The sequence below is a fragment of the Uranotaenia lowii genome, chromosome 3 (genome assembly GCF_029784155.1).
Source record: "Uranotaenia lowii strain MFRU-FL chromosome 3, ASM2978415v1, whole genome shotgun sequence".
In the NCBI taxonomy this organism is placed as follows: domain Eukaryota; kingdom Metazoa; phylum Arthropoda; class Insecta; order Diptera; family Culicidae; genus Uranotaenia; species Uranotaenia lowii.
Window position 1 is genome coordinate 214,859,068 of NC_073693.1, and position 21,085 is coordinate 214,880,152.

At 39.8% G+C, this 21,085-nt stretch overlaps 1 protein-coding gene across 1 annotated transcript in view; it reads right to left on the reverse strand.

Moving 5' to 3' along the window:
* LOC129752885 (ras-like protein family member 10B) overlaps nucleotides 1-21,085 on the reverse strand; it is a 145,463-nt gene that overhangs the window by 22,117 nt on the left and 102,261 nt on the right. Inside the window, 1 exon segment of the mRNA XM_055748671.1 lies at nucleotides 13,393-14,634. Coding sequence (XP_055604646.1) covers nucleotides 13,393-13,920 — 528 coding nt within the window. The 5' untranslated portion in view covers nucleotides 13,921-14,634.

Here is a 21,085-nt window from a genome sequence, read left to right on the forward strand (position 1 = left end):
TTACGGCATTTGTTCGGAATTACCACTTGTTCATTATTACCCCACTTAAAGTCTGTTTCACATAGAATCTGGTCGGATAAAATTGATCATTTCTCCGCAAAGAAATAATGTACAACAAATTAAACATGTCATTTTGAGGGTTTTTATTGCACTTTAAGGAAAAAAAATGCGTAAAAATCCTTCGTCAGCTTTTCGGATGAATTTTCGAACTTTTTTTGTGATACCACCCATTATTTTCAGTACAGTACTGCTGGTAACCTCATTCGCCATCTTGTTCCACCACTTTTCCATTTGAGCGGGTTTTTTCATGGATCTGCCACATTTCTTCAGTTTTCCCTTAAATATTATTTTCCCATTATTTCTCGATGGGACGAAAATCCGGACAGTTTGGTGGATTGATTCTTTTTTCAACTAAATCGATCTTGTTCTCCTTCCACTTAACGACATCCCTGCTGTAGTGGCAGCTTGCCAGGTCTGGCCAGAACTTCACCGGACCTTTGTGGGACCGAATGAATGGCATAACCCTCTTCTGGAGACATTCTTCTTTGTAAACATTTCCATTCATTGTGTCCCCAGTGATGAAAACCTTAGTCTTCTTCCCACAACTACAGATCCCTTGCCGAATCATCAACTTACGAGCAAATTTATCTGCGAAAACAAACTTGAATCTACCCGCAACATTCCCTTCACGCTTCGCAAGATAAAATTTGTTGCCGGGTATTTGTTCAAAATCCATTTTGACGTAAGTTTCGTCGTCCATCAAAATGCATCCGTTGTACTTGGTCAACACTTTCTCGTATAACTTCCTTGCCCTGGTTTTGGCAACCAGGTTTTGTTTCAGCGTCCTGTTGGGGTGTTTGCTTGCATGATACGACCGCAAGCCTTCTCGCAAACAAATTCGTCGAGCTGTACTGTGGTTTGTCTTGAACTTTTTCGCCAAATCACGCAAGGAGATTCGAGGATTATTGTGAACTGATCGAATTACTTTCGCTCGTAGCTTCCGGTCATATGTTCCATTTTTACGCCTGGCTTGTTCAGCTCGATCCACCGTAAGGGTCTCCCGGTAACGTTGCAGCACCGAATCTACAGTCGATTTTGGATATTTTAGGAATTTCGCGATCTTTACCCCTGACCACGTCGTTTTCTCTACGTGAGTGTGCAGAATTTTCTCTCGTCTTTCGCGTTCCATCGTCGATAACTTTTGACTGACTGCTTCAATCTTGATGAAATTTTCACCACTAAGTAAACAAACTATCCGGATCAAAACACTGTCAATAGATTCGCGATGTGACAACTAGGGACGCTGCAGTAAATGAAAAGATGCGACCAGATTCTATGTGAAGCAGACTTTATTTTGTGCAGACGACCTAAAGCTTTTCCGACAAATTACATCACCGCTGGACTGCATCATGTTGCAGACTAATCTCGACGTTGTTATGAGATGGTGCGGTTTGAATGGAATGTTGGTGAACGTCAAAAAGTGCAAAACAATCAGTTTATCAACGTGCATCAGTATAACTCAGGGATGAGAATGTCATCCAAAAGACAGTCGCGATCGTGACAGTCGCATAACATTTTCCAATGACATTCGAAAATGTCGCAATGACATTGACGGTCATCCAAAAAAATGTTAAACGACTGGAAAAAATGTCATTAGATTTTGCAATGACAGTCGCTCAGAAAAATGTCATCGAATTATTCATCTCGATAACATTTTTGACTTGCGACAGTCGAAGATTCTGTTGGTCCTCTGACTGTCGGAATGACATTTTTGAATTTTCGATTCCGTGACTGTCATGGAAAATTTTTAAAAATGTCATGGTTTTGACAGTCATGACATTCATTGGCCACGGCCAATCTGGCCGGTTCCGAAACCCGGAAAATCAAAATGATCAGATTTTAACTTGCGACACATCATTTGAAAGCTCTTGGCCTGTACATGATGGGAATTGATAGGAAAAGTGGTTCGGGGCCATCTGGTCCTGGCCACGGCCAATCTGGCCGGTTCCGAAATCCGGAAAATCAAAATGATCAGATTTTAACTTGCGACACATCATTAGAAAGCTCTTGGCCTGTACATGATGGGAATTGATAGGAAAAGTGGTTCGGGGCCATCTGGTCCTGGCCACGGCCAATCTGGCCGGTTCCGAAACCCGGAAAATCAAAATGATCAGATTTTAACTTGCGACACATCATTAGAAAGCTCTTGGCCTATACATGATGGGAATTGATAGGAAAAGTGGTTCGGGGCCATCTGGTCCTGGCCACGGCCAATCTGGCCGGTTCCGAAACCCGGAAAATCAAAATGATCAGATTTTAACTTGCGACACATCATTAGAAAGCTCTTGGCCTATACATGATGGAAATTGATAGGAAAAGTGGTTTGGGGCCATCTGGTCCTGGCCACGGCCAATCTGGCCGGTTCCGAAATCCGAAAAATCAAAATGATCAGATTTTAACTTGCGGCACATCATTAGAAAGCTCTTGGCCTGTACATGATGGGAATTGATAGGAAAAGTGGTTCAGGGCAACCTGGTCCTGGCCACGGCCAATCTGGCCGGTTCCGAAACCCGGAAAATCAAAATGATCAGATTTTAACTTGCGACACATCATTAGAAAGCTCTTGGCCTATACATGATGGGAATTGATAGGAAAAGTGGTTCGGGGCCATCTGGTCCTGGCCACGGCCAATCTGGCCGGTTCCGAAACCCGGAAAATCAAAATGATCAGATTTTAACTTGCGACACATCATTAGAAAGCTCTTGGCCTATACATGATGGGAATTGATAGGAAAAGTGGTTCAGGGCCATCTGGTTTTGGCCACGGCCAATCTGGCCGGTTCCGAAATCCGGAAAATCAAAATGATCAGATTTTAACTTGCGACACATCATTAGAAAGCTCTTGGCCTATACATGATGGGAATTGATAGGAAAATTGGTTTGGGGCCATCTGGTCCTGGCCACGGCCAATCTGGCCGGTTCCGAAATCCGAAAAATCAAAATGATCAGATTTTAACTTGCGGCACATCATTAGAAAGCTCTTGGCCTGTACATGATGGGAATTGATAGGAAAAGTGGTTCAGGGCAACCTGGTCCTGGCCACGGCCAATCTGGCCGGTTCCGAAACCCGGAAAATCAAAATGATCAGATTTTAACTTGCGACACATCATTAGAAAGCTCTTGGCCTATACATGATGGGAATTGTTAGGAAAAGTGGTTCAGGGCCATCTGGTCCTGGCCACGGCCAATCTGGCCGGTTCCGAAATCCGGAAAATCAAAATGATCAGATTTTAACTTGCGACACATCATTAGAAAACCCTTGGCCTGTACATGATGGGGATTGATAGGAAAAGTGGTTCGGGGCCATCTGGTCCTGGCCACGGCCAATCTGGCCGGTTCCGAAATCCGGAAAAATCAAAATGATCAGATTTTAACTTGCGACACATCATTAGAAAGCCCTTGGCCTGTACATGATGGGAATTGATAGGAAAAGTGGTTCAGGGCCACCTGGTCCTGGCCACGGCCAATCTGGCCGGTTCCGAAATCCGGAAAAATCAAAATGATCAGATTTTAACTTGCGACACATCATTGGAAAGCTCTTGGCCTGCATGTGATAAGAAATGATAGGAAAAGTGGTTCGGGGCCATCTGGTCCTGGCCACGGCCAATCTGGCCGGTTCCGAAATCCGGAAAATCAAAATAATCAGATTTTAACTTGCGACACATCATTGGAAAGCTCTTGGCCTGCATATGATAATAAATGATAGGAAAAGTGGTTCAGGGCCATCTGGTCCTGGCCACGGCCAATCTGGCCGGTTCCGAAATCCGGAAAATCAAAATGATCAGATTTTAACTTGCGACACATCATTAGAAAGCCCTTGGCCTGTACATGATGGGAATTGATAGGAAAAGTGGTTCGGGGCCATGTGGTCCTGGCCACGGCCAATCTGGCCGGTTCCGAAACCCGGAAAATCAAAATGATCAGATTTTAACTTGCGACACATCATTAGAAAGCTCTTGGCCTGTTTATGATGGGAATTGATAGGAAAAGTGGTTCAGGGCCATCTGGTCCTGGCCACGGCCAATCTGGCCGGTTCCGAAATCCGGAAAATCAAAATGATCAGATTTTAACTTGCGACACATCATTGGAAAGCTCTTGGCCTGCATATGATAAGAAATGATAGGAAATGTGGTTCGGGGCCATCTGGTCCTGGCCACGGCCAATCTGGCCGGTTCCGAAATCCGGAAAATCAAAATAATCAGATTTTAACTTGCGACACATCATTGGAAAGCTCTTGGCCTGCATATGATAATAAATGATAGGAAAAGTGGTTCAGGGCCATCTGGTCCTGGCCACGGCCAATCTGGCCGGTTCCGAAATCCGGAAAATCAAAATGATCAGATTTTAACTTGCGACACATCATTAGAAAGCCCTTGGCCTGTACATGATGGGAATTGATAGGAAAAGTGGTTCGGGGCCATGTGGTCCTGGCCACGGCCAATCTGGCCGGTTCCGAAATCCGGAAAATCAAAATGATCAGATTTTAACTTGCGACACATCATTAGAAAGCTCTTGGCCTATACATGATGGGAATTGATAGGAAAAGTGGTTCGGGGCCATCTGGTCCTGGCCACGGCCAATCTGGCCGGTTCCGAAATCCGGAAAATCAAAATGATCAGATTTTAACTTGCGACACATCATTGGAAAGCTCTTGGCCTGCATATGATAATAAATGATAGGAAAAGTGGTTCGGGGCCATCTGGTCCTGGCCACGGCCAATCTGGCCGGTTCCGAAATCCGGAAAATCAAAATGATCAGATTTTAACTTGCGACACATCATTGGAAAGCTCTTGGCCTGCATATGATAACAAATGATAGGAAAAGTGGTTCGGGGCCATCTGGTCCTGGCCACGGCCAATCTGGCCGGTTCCGAAATCCAGGAAATCAAAATAATCAGATTTTAACTTGCGACACATCATTGGAAAGCTCTTGGCCTGCATATGATTATAAATGATAGGAAAAGTGGTTCGGGGTTACTGGTCCTGCCAAGGCCAATTTGGCCGGTTCCGGAATCCGAAAAATCAAAATGATCAAATTTGAATTTGCGACACATGAAAAGAAAGTTTTTGGCCTGTACATGATGGGAATTGATATGAAAAGTGGTTCGGGGCCACCTGGTCCTGGCCACGGCCAATTTGGCCGGTCTGAAATTCGAAAAATAAAAATTATCAGATTTTAACTTGCGGAATTATCGGAATTATCGGAATTATCGGAAATTGATTTTAGATAAAATTTGGTAGAAGTTAGTAAAATACAACAAAATATTTATAGTCATCCGAAAGTGCAAACGAGTGTTGTTCAGGAATCGTCCCTGACGTATTCAGCGATAGCATCAGATATTTCTCTTAGGAATTAAACTCACTCATTCAAACAAACGTTACAAATAGTGGACTGTATTAGCTAACAATTATTTTACAAAGTAGGAGGACTTCTGACACACAATACTTTTGGCCCTTATGGCCTCTGACTTGCCCATTCTGGGCACTTACACTGGCCAATCTTGGCCTCTAATAAGGTGAACCTTCGCTTCTGGTGGTTGGTCGAGAAAAGAGATCGAACCAAGGACCAACTTTGGCTCGACCCTGATAGGATCATCTTCGGTTCCGATGATACCCGATGTTTTTGGCGCGCATAATTGCCGTTAAAGCCAGCAGCATGGCGATGCTTTTACTGGTTCCTTTTTGAAGCTTAGGGTGGTTCAACTCGTTCCAGAACAAGTGTAAAAACGATAAGCTGTAGTTTCATCAGATTGCGCAGGCTGTTTCTAAGAACTGAAGTCGTTTTTGTGAACTTTTTATAGATTAAATGATGGAAAAGCTTTTTCGCTACAATAGAAATGTAGAAAAACATCATTCGAAGAAATAGATTAATGTATTTTTGAGAAAGAATGACATGGGCCATCTTCCCCCGCTGGTGCGTCTTGAACAGTTTTCCCCTAAATCAGATCCCTGAATCGTCGTATACTTTCAATTTGGTTCTTAGATTATTGGTCCCGCTGTAAATAGCGATTATGCTTAACTGGTGCGTCTTGTACAGTTTTCTCCTACATGTTCTCTTTTTCGATTGAGAAATGTCGGGCTTGTGATATAGCTCAGTTGGCAAGTCTGTTGTCTTCTGAGCCGATGTCCGTGAGTTCGAGCCCAAGAGTAAACATCGAACACAGTTGTACCGGATAAGTTTTTCAATAACGATCCGCCAATTGCAACGTTGATAAAGTCGCGAATGCCATAAAGATGGTAAAACGACTATAATCGAAACAAAAAAAAAAAAAGATTGAGAAATGTGCGTACTCTTCTTTTTCTGAAATTTTAAGAAATCTACACTGTTTTTGGAAGACATTATAATAGAAAAGTGCTTATTTCTTACAATTTATGAAGTTAGTTTTCCACATCTTATACAAAAATCACCGAAGAAATACAACTCACAACAGTTTACTTAATTATCCTTTTTTCATGGAGGCATCTTCAAGTCGTTATAACCAGAGCGGGAAAAGCGCCTTTAAGTATGCAACAAACTATCAGAGAGCGGGAAACTATCAATCCGTAATCAATATGACAAAAGAAACTTTCTTAAATGACTAATCTGCCCTTCTAAGCAAGATTGTCCCATGTGGAAAAACGAGCAAGCGAGAAAAACGCGATTGAAATTTTGATCTGTTTTTCTGATTTTCGTTAAATTTATGGCTCTTCCGCACCTTTCATGCATATTGTTTTTGTAGTTGATCAATTTACATTGGAATCTATACTTACTTTTTGATTTTTTTCCTCAAAGCAGAAGATAATCGTCAAAAACGCTTCGTGTGACACTTTTGCGTAGAATATGAGCGTGCTTTTTATGTTTCTATGGAAAAACTGTCACACGAGCTCGGTTTTCTTCTTTGTTATTGCGGGAACGGGAAGGATTTTAAAGTGGTCCAGAAAAAAATTATAATTGAGCGTTCAAAATAATAGATAAGATGAGTGCATTATTGATGCTGAAGGTTTATGGTTTGGAGTCAAGTTTAGATAACAGTGACAGACAGTAATGACGATTTCCTCGGATTCAATGACACCGAAATCAGAATTGGATCAGAACGGTTCTTAGAATGTTTTTTCTAAGTTTAAGGATGATCCGAATGAATCCGATTCAAGTTTTTTTTAACTTTTTTAGATCCATGAAAGAAATAATCAAGGAAGATTCTACGCGGAAGCGCAATATTGCACATCGATTAATTGTTTTCCTGTGGATGCCGGAAGCATTGCCATAACATATTAGCCGGGGATGATCGAGCTCATTTCAATAACACATTCTGGAGCTTCGATAACGTAGGCCAAAAAATACTGTAAGAAAGTAAAATATGCATATTATGAGGAATCAAAAATAAGACAAAATGATGGATCTGAACCGGAAATGGAGAAAAAGCTTTCACTGAAGTGACCCCCTCTCCCTTGTCCATCCCTGTGAACTTCATTCATAAAAAAATACATTTTACGTTCAACATTACAGTACAATGAGTCACTAAAGCGATTTTTGAGGAATTCTGTTACAGTCGAGTGGTTTTTGAAGAGTTTTTTCTCAGTGGGACATTCTTGCGTAGAAACATCAACATAGAGACAACCACCTACATGGAAATTTCGTAGATGTTCAGAACAAAGTATACTTTTTTGTGTTTGTATTCGAAAGATAACACCATAATAAACAGTTTTCAGCAAAAAAGTAAAAATGACCCAAAAGTCACATGGGACATTCTTGCGTAGAACGGCAGTAATGCACCAATAACAAATGCACAAATCTAAAATAGAGTTTATTTTAAAGTAAAAACGCGCGTCATAATTAAACTCTTTTAGAACCGCAGTATTTTATCATGTTTGGTGAGGTTTATCAGCTTAACACCGAACATTACTATCCCTTTGAATATTCCAGCTGAGAATTTTCAACCCCAGACTTTTCGCTTTTCAATAGTAGAAGAATATTCTAAGGAAATTTTTTACATATCTTGTAAGTTAAACATCTTACAGAAAATTGGCTTTAGTTGAATAACTTATAACATCTTCGTTTTTGATTATATAAACGTTTCTCCGAACGTTCTTCCGAACGTTCCTCTTTTGGGGAAAAAAATCTTGATGTTCTCTTTTTGGTGCTGCAGGATATGGTAACCCTTCTCTGGACTCCATTATTTCCTAAACACAAAAAAGTCTGTCCCAGCCGTTAGCGTTCTATTAATTTCAAAATTTCAATACACCGCATCATCGGACCAAGAGCTGATAGACTAAATCTGGCAAATAACTCGAATTCCAGACGCCTTAAACATAAAAAAACAGCTACTAAATCATAAGCATAAAAAGTTTCCTATTTTAATGCCACTGATGTAGAGCATGTAATTCTTCCCATCATGAACAGATCAAAAGCTTTCTATTTATGTGTCCCAAGTTAAAATCTGATCATTTTGATTTTCCGGATTTCGGAACCGGCCAGATTGGCCGTGGCCAGGACCAGATGGCCCCGAACCACTTTTCCTATCAATTCCCATCATGTACAGGCCAAGAGCTTTCTAATGATGTGTCGCAAGTTAAAATCTGATCATTTTGATTTTCCGGATTTCGGAACCGGCCAGATTGGCCGTGGCCAGGCCCAGATGGCCCCGAACCACTTTTCCTATCGATTCCCATCATGTACAGGCTAAGAGCTTTCTAATGATGTGTCGCAAGTTAAAATCTGATCATTTTGATTTTCCGGATTTCGGAACCGGCCAGATTGGCCGTGGTCAGGACCAGATGGCCCTGAACCACTTTTCCTATCATTTCTTATCATATGCAGGCCAAGAGCTTTTCAATGAGGTGTCGGAAGTTAAAATCTGATCATTTTGATTTTCCGGATTAAGAAACCGGCCAGATTGGCCGTGGCCAGGACCAGATGGCCCTGAACCACTTTTCCTATTAATTCCCATCATATACAGGCCAAGAGCTTTCTAATGATGTGTCGCAAGTTAAAATCTGATCATTTTGATTTTCCGGATTTCGGAACCGGCCAGATTGGCCGTGGCCAGGACCAGATGGCCCCGAACCACTTTTCCTATCATTTATTATCATATGCAGGCCAAGAGCTTTCTTATGATGTGTCGCAAGTTAAAATCTGATCATTTTGATTTTCCGGATTTCGGAACTGGCCAGATTGGCCGTGGCCAGGACCAGATGGCCCCGAACCACTTTTCCTATCATTTATTATCATATGCAGGCCAAGAGCTTTCTAATGATGTGTCGCAAGTTAAAATCTGATCATTTTGATTTTCCGGATTTCGGAACCGGCCAGATTGGCCGTGGCCAGGACCAGATGGCCCCGAACCACTTTTCCTATCATTTATTATCATATGCAGGCCAAGAGCTTTCTTATGATGTGTCGCAAGTTAAAATCTGATCATTTTGATTTTCCGGATTTCGGAACTGGCCAGATTGGCCGTGGCCAGGACCAGATGGCCCCGAACCACTTTTCCTATCATTTATTATCATATGCAGGCCAAGAGCTTTCTAATGATGTGTCGCAAGTTAAAATCTGATCATTTTGATTTTCCGGATTTCGGAACCGGCCAGATTGGCCGTGGCCAGGACCAGATGGCCCCGAACCACTTTTCCTATCATTTATTATCATATGCAGGCCAAGAGCTTTCTTATGATGTGTCGCAAGTTAAAATCTGATCATTTTGATTTTCCGGATTTCGGAACTGGCCAGATTGGCCGTGGCCAGGACCAGATGGCCCCGAACCACTTTTCCTATCATTTATTATCATATGCAGGCCAAGAGCTTTCTAATGATGTGTCGCAAGTTAAAATCTGATCATTTTGATTTTCCGGATTTCGGAACCGGCCAGATTGGCCGTGGCCAGGACCAGATGGCCCCGAACCACTTTTCCTATCATTTATTATCATATGCAGGCCAAGAGCTTTCTAATGATGTGTCTTAAGTTAAAATTTGATCATTTTGATTTTCCGGATTTCGGAACCGGCCAGATTGGCCGTGGCCAGGACCAGATGGCCCCAAACCACTTTTCCTATCAATCCCCATCATATGCAGGCCAAGAGCTTTCCAATGATGTGTCGCAAGTTAAAATCTGATCATTTTGATTTTCCGGATTTCGGAACCGGCCAGATTGGCCGTGGCCAGGACCAGATGGCCCTGAACCACTTTTCCTATCATTTATTATCATATGCAGGCCAAGAGCTTTCCAATGATGTGTCGCAAGTTAAAATCTGATTATTTTGATTTTCCGGATTTCGGAACCGGCCAGATTGGCCGTGGCCAGGACCAGATGGCCCCGAACCACATTTCCTATCATTTCTTATCATATGCAGGCCAAGAGCTTTCCAATGATGTGTCGCAAGTTAAAATCTGATCATTTTGATTTTCCGGATTTCGGAACTGGCCAGATTGGCCGTGGCCAGGACCAGATGGCCCCGAACCACTTTTCCTATCATTTGTTATCATATGCAGGCCAAGAGCTTTCTAATGATGTGTCGCAAGTTAAAATCTGATCATTTTGATTTTCCGGATTTCGGAACCGGCCAGATTGGCCGTGGCCAGGACCAGATGGCCCCGAACCACTTTTCCTATCATTTATTATCATATGCAGGCCAAGAGCTTTCTAATGATGTGTCTTAAGTTAAAATCTGATCATTTTGATTTTCCGGATTTCGGAACCGGCCAGATTGGCCGTGGCCAGGACCAGATGGCCCCGAACCACTTTTCCTATCAATCCCCATCATATGCAGGCCAAGAGCTTTCCAATGATGTGTCGCAAGTTAAAATCTGATCATTTTGATTTTCCGGATTTCGGAACCGGCCAGATTGGCCGTGGCCAGGACCAGATGGCCCCGAACCACTTTTCCTATCATTTATTATCATATGCAGGCCAAGAGCTTTCTTATGATGTGTCGCAAGTTAAAATCTGATCATTTTGATTTTCCGGATTTCGGAACTGGCCAGATTGGCCGTGGCCAGGACCAGATGGCCCCGAACCACTTTTCCTATCAATTCCCATCATGTACAGGCCAAGAGCTTCCTAATGATGTGTCGCGAGTTAAAATCTGATCATTTTGATTTTCCGGATTTCGGAACCGGCCAGATTGGCCGTGGCCAGGCCCAGATGGCCCCAAACCACTTTTCCTATCGATTCCCATCATGTACAGGCCAAGAGCTTTCTAATGATGTGTCGCAAGTTAAAATCTGATCATTTTGGTTTTCCGGATTTCGGAACCGGCCAGATTGGCATTGGCCAGGACCAGATGGCCCCGAACCACTTTTCCTATCAATTCCCATCATGTACAGGTCAAGAGCTTTCTAATGATGTGTCGCAAGTTAAAATCTGATCATTTTGGTTTTCCGGATTTCAGAACCGGCCAGATTGGCCGTGGCCAGGACCAGATGGCCCCGAACCACTTTTCTTATCAATTCCCATCATGTACAGGTCAAGAGCTTTCTAATGATGTGTCGCAAGTTAAAATCTGATCATTTTGATTTTCCGGATTTCGAAACCGGCCAGATTGGCCGTGGCCAGGACCAGATGACCCCAAACCACTTTTCCTATCATTTATTATCATATGCAGGCCAAGAGCTTTCCAATGATGTGTCGCAAGTTAAAATCTGATCATTTTGATTTTCCGGATTTCGGAACCGGCCAGATTGGCCGTGGCCAGGACCAGATGGCCCCGAACCACTTTTCCTATAATTTATTATCATATGCAGGCCAAGAGCTTTCTATTGATGTGTCGCAAGTTAAAATCTGATCATTTTGATTTTCCGGATTTCGGAACCGGCCAGATTGGCCGTGGCCAGGACCAGATGGCCCCGAACCACTTTTCCTATCAATTTCCATCATGTACAGGCCAAGAGCTTTCTAATGATATGTCGCAAGTTAAAATCTGATCATTTTGATTTTCCGGATTCCGGAACCGGCCAGATTGGCCAGTCCACACGACAAAGTCAGCAAGGAACCGTTTTGACTGTCGCGACTGTCATTTTAATAACATTTCATTTTGATTCTGATGAATGTTACGATTACATTCTGTGACATTCAAAATGTTAAATGTCGCCATAACATTTGCCATTATGAATGTCATCGAAGCAACGACCGACATTCATCAGCTTATCGTAACATTTTTTCCCATGACTATGACAGTCTCGATGCAAGCTGTAACATTCGTCCCAAATGTTGTTTGACATTTTTTCGAAGGAATTTCTTAGCGATGACATTCACAAAATCCAAAAAGGACATGACTGCGACAGTCGTTTTCGTACTGATGAATGTCGCTCTAGGCTTCAGAAAAATGTCGAATGACATTCGGACAGTCATCATCCCTGGTATAACTACACAATGGTTGATACCGTTCTTGAAACTGTTGACACAAACACAATTAAGGACCTCGGTGATCCCTTCGATAGCCGGTTGAGATTTCACACGATCACTATAATAGCCGCCAAGGTTTACGCTATGCTTGGTTTCCTCCGTCGCAACACAATCCATTTCAACGACGTGTATGCACTTAAAACACTTTATTGCTCGATCTTCAGAAGTATACTTGAATACGCAGCTCCAGTATGGGCCCCATTCCAACAGACTTGCAGTCAATCTCTAGAAGGTTCCCAGCGAGCGTATGTTTGCTTTGCTCTTCGGAAACTCAACTATAATCCAGAAGTCAGGACTCCCTATGAACATCGATGTAACCTGATTAATGTTTATTTACATTCGACTTACTGAGCGGTAATATAGAAAACGACGATCTCCTGGATTGCATAAATTTATAAACTCTAGGAGCTCGCTGTGGAATTAAATGCATCTTTGGGTTCCATTTCATCGAACCACCTATGGCTACTGTAATCCAATAGACACATGTAACCGTTATTTTAGTGAGTGTGCTAGAATTTTCTATTTTGGTATGTTCAAGCAGTCATTTTTCAAAAAGGTAAAGGCATATCTTAGAACAATAAGTCGAAGACTAATTGATAAATAAATCATTAATGCAAAATATATGTCGGACTTTCTAAATTACTGCTAATCCACGCCAAAGTTCTTAATTCAATTATGCTCAGTTTTTGGAAATCTAAAGATATAATTTTACCCCTTCGTACTTATTGGGTCAAAAGGAATCCTACCTCGTTTGATACTTTCTTCGGTCAATTTTCTCAATGTCCAGTCCAATGTTCATATTGGGAATATAATTATCAATTATTACTTAATTTTTTCTTATAAACAGTTTACTAATCTATCGAAACTGTTTCTTTTAAAAATATCGTATGAGCGTATTAAGAATCAGCAAACCACGTTACACCGTGACGCATCGCAGCCAATCAACGAGTCACTCACCTGCAGGACACTGGTCCTTCCAACGCCGGAGGCCCCCAGGAATGCCACCTTGAGGGGGCCTTGCCTCCAGGGGGGTTCCGGTCCCTCCAGAGTGATCCGCTATGCTGAAATACACTTATTCTGTATACGGATTTCCATGTCGATGGAGAGGATTTTGTTGGGCTTGTTATTGCTACTACTGTTACTGGTAGTGGTTTTGGTTGTGATGGTATTGGTATTATTGGTAGTGGAGATGGCAGAATGTTTACTATTGGGGTTGGTAGAGGTCGTGTTGTTGTTGTTATTATTGGTGGTTGGGTTATTGGGTCTATTGTTGTTGTTGTTGATGGTGGTGGTTGTATTATTGGTAGCAACAATGGAGGGGCTAACGGCTGCGGAAAAGGCGGCAACAATGGCGGCACTCGCCTTGCTGGGATGGACACTGGAGGTGATGATATTGTTGTTGGTGGTATTGCTACTAATATTGCTATTATTACCATGTTCGAGCAACAGTTTATTGGAATTGGTTGGCGAAAGACGATTCCACATTTTCACGACAAACTTGATTAGGTTAATCGCAAACACTTTTTCGCACTTGACAGACTTCCTCGAAACGTGGTGCTACTATTGAAGGCCGTTTTGGCCCGGCCTTTTTTCTTCTTCTTGGGATTTCCGCTTCCACCAAATGCGCTATCCAGCTCAGCAACAGTTTTCGTTTTATGACCGGTCTGCCTTTATCGCTCAGACGGTCGAATCCAATCAACTCAACACTTCTCACTCTCTGGAGCCACCACAACACTTAAAGGAAACTACCCCGCAATGAGACCGGTAAACTAAACTTTTCTTCGATTTTTACCCAATTTGAGGTATCTTCTCGTTTCACTTCTATCCTCCCTCACACCTTTCGCTCGCTCGAGGCCACGTGGCAATTAATTATGTATACAGGGAATCAACTATTTTCGAATCTACAACCGTACAACGCTATAGTGGCACTACTTATATTTCTTCTGCTCTATTCCAGCAATATCACACTCTAATCCACCTCGAAAATGGTATCGTCCTCCAACACCATTATTGCTGCCTCCGACTTATCCCGTTCTGAGTGGGTGGTGGTTCTGCTCTTCTTATTCCACTACTAGCTGTTGGTAAAACTTTCTCTAACAGCAGCAGCGCTGTCACTTGTTGGCAATTATTTTAATACGGCAGCGAACGACTTCGATGGTTGGCCAACTGGAATGTTGATGACTGTTGAATTGCTGCATGCTACCGATGGGAGAAAAAAAGAAAATTGACATGAGAAATAGCCTTTTGCTAGCTTTTTTTCGTCATTCGATATTCCAAACAGGAAGAAGGATGCTTCAGAATACAAAACTTCATAGACTCGCAACGTTTCCGGTTGAACGAAGCCAGTCTGAAATACCTACAGCTCCATTTTGAAGCGCTATTGTTAGGAGATAAAATTTATAACCCCTCCCGGAATACTACAACCTGGTAGTTATAAATCTCATAGTTTTACAACTGCCTGTCCCAATGTGGATAAAAAGTCGAGTCTATCAGTGAGATATGAGCGGATTGGCAAAGGCTACACCCACAACAGACGTTATCTCTTAAATTGGTACCGTACGGACGTCCTATCATGAGCTCGTTAGACGAGATTGGAATTTTGGTAAGAGCAAAGCATGCAATCCGTATTGGAGATCATGGATGACAATACGCTTCTGCTGTTTTTTTTTTAAATATATGAATGCATAAAAAAAGTTAATAAAAAAACCGAATTCATGTAAAAACTTGATAAAACGATAATCAGAAGAATGAACAGGAAACAACTTTTTTATTGTGTGTTATATCTGAAATTGTGACACATTATGGCACAAACTTGTTGACATTGGCAGCATTGCAAAACCTCAATTCGTCCTCATAAGACTTCTCTTGCTAACAGAAAGAAATATTTAAAAGGGTAATGGGTTCATTTTGAACCAGATATTTTGGACCACCTTGTGACTTTTTTCAAGTCTTTCTCTCATAAATCAACTGAATCAACTTTAAAGCTCCTTCCTTTGGTTCTAATCATATCGAATATTGTTCATAAATATGCTCACAACGCAAAGTAAAACGTTTGGTTTTTGTTCTTTCATGTTCGAACCGAAAAAGTGATGTTAGGGATTAATCCCTCTTAGAGTGTGTATGTGTTAGCTTATCTTCCCCTCTTTTCGTTTTGTTCATGTTTGCCCAGTTTTGCTCAAAATGTCGTCGAAACGAAGAGCGTTTCACGAGCACGCGGTGCAGTTTTAAAAAGTATAAAGTTACGACATTTTAAAAGTGAAAATGTGGCGGCTTAAACTGTTTACCATATCCAAAAGACCCTAACAACTACTTGCAAGCAAAGAAGCGGCAGACCAGCGAAAATTTTGGACGCATTGTTCTCACTAGTACATTGGCAAGACATTGAAAAAAGTTGGATCATATTTCGACTTTTGAATCCGAATACCGCTGGATGATAAACAACTATTCCGGAAATTATTTTGTTTTGGAAGACGAAAGTTACATCCCTCTTTCGAAGACTCACATCCTCGGAAGTGATCGATACTATTCAAAGGATAGTTCTACTACATCTCTGAACATTCAATACAAGTTCAAACATAAGTTTGAACAGAAAGTGATGCTGTATATCGTCATTTGCGCGAGGAATTTTTAAGCCACCCAGACAAGCACCTAAAAGCACCTAGTTTTCCTCTAGATTACATACGGCGACAATATTTTAATCGTTTTGAATGTTTTTCAAATTTAGTCCTTCTCGAAAATCTTGCTAGATGAAATTTTCAAGTGATATGTATGGTAAATGCTCGAGTGTGTGAGTTACGGAACTGACCAAAGTCTCGTTGGTTTTTTACGTTTATTCAGAGCTCTATGACTCATGCATGAGTATGCGTGCTTGGTTCGTCTAAAGTCTACGGTAAATGCATGGTGGTGATAGTGAGTGGGGGTAAGTAAGAGGGAGAACATGAGTTCATTCTTGTACGGAGTTCATTCGGAAGACTTGTATCGCTGGTTTGTTAAGCGGTAATGTTCCGTTGGGCGAAGGCCTTTTTACAGGTGGTGGTTTGAAGAACATTTGTTCCTCTCACAAAATTGACCTGTAGTTACCAAAAAGATCATTCGTTATTGGGAGTGGCGGGAAGAGAGTTTTACTGCCGTTGTTTACACAGTTCGTTTGGAGAATTTCTCTTTCATTAAGTAGCAAGAAGTAGCAACACAACCATGGTTGTGGTGGTTAAAGTTATCTGTCAGCGCTGATGCGGGAAATGAGGAACACATACCTACCTTGGTATGTTATTTTTCCTCCTTTAGGTTGATTCACATGGGATAGCTTGCAGCGCAGGCAATGATTGTGTTTATGTAACTACAATGTATTATTAGCTGGAGGGAAATATATGCTAATATTTTCTAATCTTTTCAGATTCGTATAATTTTATTAAATATTATTAATAATATGGTTACCCAAAATTCAATAACCACTTTTTATATTCTGTGTGTACATATAAATGTATCATTTTGTAATATACTGAGTAATTTTCGTTACGGCTGAAGCTTTGGGGCTAGGTAACGAGCCTATAGTTTCTTTAGGGCTAGGGATATGTCTTGTTTTTGATTTAAAATTAACAGGAAATGCATCTGGAGATAACCTGAAGAAACCATTGCAGGTGGAATGGTGGCCAACCATTGTAGGTTTCTGAGGGTTGGGTGCCTCCCCTCGACGAACTATCGGCCGTGGAAGCTAGCCACACAGAAATGGGCGGGTCCTTGCTACCGGTGGGGGAGCCTCACATACATACATATAGTAGACTGTTTAATAGATAATTATGTTCAAGAATTTGGGTATTTTTCATTTTTCAGCTTGACGTTGGATCACTGGAGTTGACTTAGCGAGTATCTAAACAATTGAAAATGACACCGCTCACTGTGATCATATTTTTAATTTTTTTTTTTCTCAACTAATCATCTTATTTACTCATATTCTTTTGCAGTAATATAAGAAGAAAAACAACGGAATTTCAACGAACGAGTTTATTAAGAATCATCATTTCAAAAATCGTATGAAAGTTGTTTTTCACTTACAGGGTGCCAACTTTTAGTGAAGCTAACATGTTGAGTGATGCAACTTACTTGCAAGCATGACTCATGAGACTAACAAGGTTTTCATTTTTTTTTTGTAATTTAACATTGCATTTCAGCTTTCAGCAGAAAAATAACAGTCCTCAAATCGTGTGCCGATATATTATTGATATATTTCCCTTCGGTATGTCGTCGTTTTCATACATTTCAAATAGCCAAAAATACAATTAATGGTTTTTTTCATAATCAAACATGTTAACTAGTTCATTGTAACACTATTTTGTAATTTGTTTTTTTGTTTTTGCATTGAAAATTATATTATAAAAATAGCCACAGTTTACATAGTATTATCAAACGTTTATAGGTATAGCTGGATGGCGTCAAAAACATCAAACTATTTTAGAATTTTACAGATTTTAAAATAGAATCACAAGCGAACTAAAAATTTTATAAATAATCGTTTTACACAAAAATATTATTAGTTTATTTTCTAACGATCATTGTGTTTCAGCTCCTCTCATCATCAATCAAATATTTTTAGTATTTATTCATATTTTCATTTTCCACCTATAATATTCATTTGTATTCATAAAATATATTTAAAAAACATAAACAAATCAATCTTTAAACTAAATACGCGTCCATCTTTTGTTGGACATATTAGGATACTAATTTTATATAATCATGCAATTATGTTCAATTTTTACCCTGATATGTCAACAATAAGAGTGGAAAGTCGAATCATAATTACATGACCCATTTGGTGATGCGGTTATGATAAGGCGGGGCTTATTGACAAGGAAAGTTACCTCGGAGTGTGCAGCTAGGTCTCTGTCATTCTGAAATGGGTTTCTGGAATTTCAATAGAGCTAACACCACCAGCACCCGCAACTGAGCAATATTGATCCAATGGATTAATGTTGACTCTTTTGCATAACATACCTGCCAGCTCAGGGGGTCGTTGGTTGGAACACACACACACACACACACACCCAGACAAGCACCTAAAATGTGCGGCCCATGCATATTCTTTATCGTATTTAGATGCACTGCATGATGTTATTACGACAATACAATCCAAATCAAGAAATTGTGTGCTCATGTAACTATATGGACTCCAAAATAATACGTATATATTATATACGTTACGCATATACGTATAAACGTTTGTCCTATATGTACAATATTCAACTACATCGCTATTTTGTGCAAGTATTAATTTTACATAGGAATAAAAGCTTCTGTTCGTGCAGTAAACAGAGCTTATATCCATCCGAAAGCCCGTTTTAGATCACTTTCGGATGGATCGACTTTGACGTCTGCTGATCTGTTATACGTGTTCCTCACCTCACTAACACTAATTCATGGGCTGGGACCAAAACAATAAACGATATGTTTACACGTATATTTGCACGTATATTTGTGTTGCAAATTCGAAATACTCACCATATGGTTGTCTGCGACGATTATCAGCCATGATTGACAGATTTTGTTGTGCTATGCAAAAAATTATTCGAAATTAAGAATTTTATTAATATGAAATACCATTTATAGTATCACTAGCTGACCCGGTGTGCATTGCTACACCCTGCAAAAATAAATGTAATTTGTAAAAATTTATTCAAATTTAGATTTTTGTAAGCATTTTTTTTAAATCAAATCTCATCATGGTTTAGAACCAACAACTTTGAAATGAGAGCTGCAGCTGGAGTTTCGAATTGCAATTCAAAGATGGTATATATTATTTACTGAAGCTTGATCCCTAAACTTGTTTTTCATGATCTGAAATTTGTACTCTGTTTTTAAAACTTCATAATGACTCAAATAATGTCAATATTTATTGATTTTCCACCTTTTTTCTCAAAGTGGGAAGCTACGAACTTCCATAAAAACATTTGTCACATCTATTTTTGAGTTATGCCAAATATCCGTACGCAAAAAATCCTCTTTTAAAATATGGTCCCTTCTTTGAAAAGCTCTTTATCTTAAACTTACATGGGAGCTCCCCCATCTTTTCCAATTTTGACCCCCACTGCTTGAAAAAGGCTGATTTATTCGGCTTGAGTTTATATTAATTTCAAATTGAAAGAAAAAGATTCGCATATTGGAATTTATTGCACATTGTACTTCATGGAAATAGAATTTTGAAAACCGATCAATAGCGTGAATCGGGACAGTTTTTTGAGTATATTCTCAAAATTCTGTATTATGAGCACCTCCAGCCCTGATTAGCTTTAGATGATGTATATTTTGGACTTAAAAAAAATTAGCTATCGAAATTTGAAAAAAAAACAATAAAAAGGATTTTTGATAAACATTTTCAAACAGCTTTTTTCACCATCCTCGCCCTTCGAAGCAGTTTGAATATCTATCCTTTTTGCGCCAAAATTATGTTAAAAAAATGTTTCGCCATATGCCAAAACCGTGAACATGATACATTATAGCTTGAAGTTTTCCCAAACAACACTTATCATGGTATGAAAATTATTGATTTTATACAGTGCAAAATTCTTTTTTTAATAAATTCATTAAAGCAAAAAATATCAGTTGCATCACTAAATATATTCTCCGTGTTTTTTTATTTTCTCTTTGAAAGTCAAAATTTCAAAAATGTTGGCAAAAACAAATTTCTAAGTTAACATTCGTCCCGTATATTGGGGTAAGTGTAAATGCAAAGCTTATTTTCAGATGCGTCAGAGTAATGGCTTCAAAATGGATTTAATACGTATATCTGTTTGTTTGTTTTATCAAGTTTCATTGATATATCTGCAGTATTCCAGCAGTATAAATTTATGTTTGTTATTCCACTTTTAACGAATGCTGTTCAAAGCAAATGACCTTCATTTACAAAGACATTTAAGAATTTTAAATATCCGTTTCAGTTTCAACATTCGAAATACCACTTCTGGTCTTTCCAACATATTGAATCATTTTGAAGATGAATTTCTTAAAAGTTCGACGTTTGCCCTTGCCCCACCGTTTAAGTTGACAGGAGGGAATATTGTTTTGAACACTTTGAAAGTATACTAAAAATTTCTCATAAAAGTTTTGCTTCCAGTTGTATATCAGTTCTAAAGTCTCACTTTTCAAAAAATAAGCGGATCAAAAGTCTTTTTTATGCAGCCATGTATAACAAAAACACTTTTCATGTTAAGTACGTACTTGAATTGGTATGTTAGCAAAAAGTACGATGTTTTTTTTGGAATTATTTAAAATAAAAAGCTCATATTTTCATTTCTTAATTCGTTTCAGTTGTGTATTTGGGCCGAAGTAATGCTCTAGTGTTCCTTGAATGAAAATTCTTTCGAAAAAAGGAATTCCCTCACTTTTGGTCAATAAAAATCAGTTTATTTCACTGATACCTTTTACTTAGGAACACGTTAGTCCTATCTTATCTAATTTAAAGAAAAAGCTCTTGATCAGTTCATGTGTTGGATCGGATTTTTTATCTTATTTTTCAGTTTAGTATATTTTTAAATGTTTAACAAAACAAACATCTTATTCATATTTCTGTTATCAATATGATTCAAAAATAACCTTGTAGGCAAAATGGGTTAAAAAATTGTATGTAAATTCTTTACTGTCAGTATTTTTTTTTTGT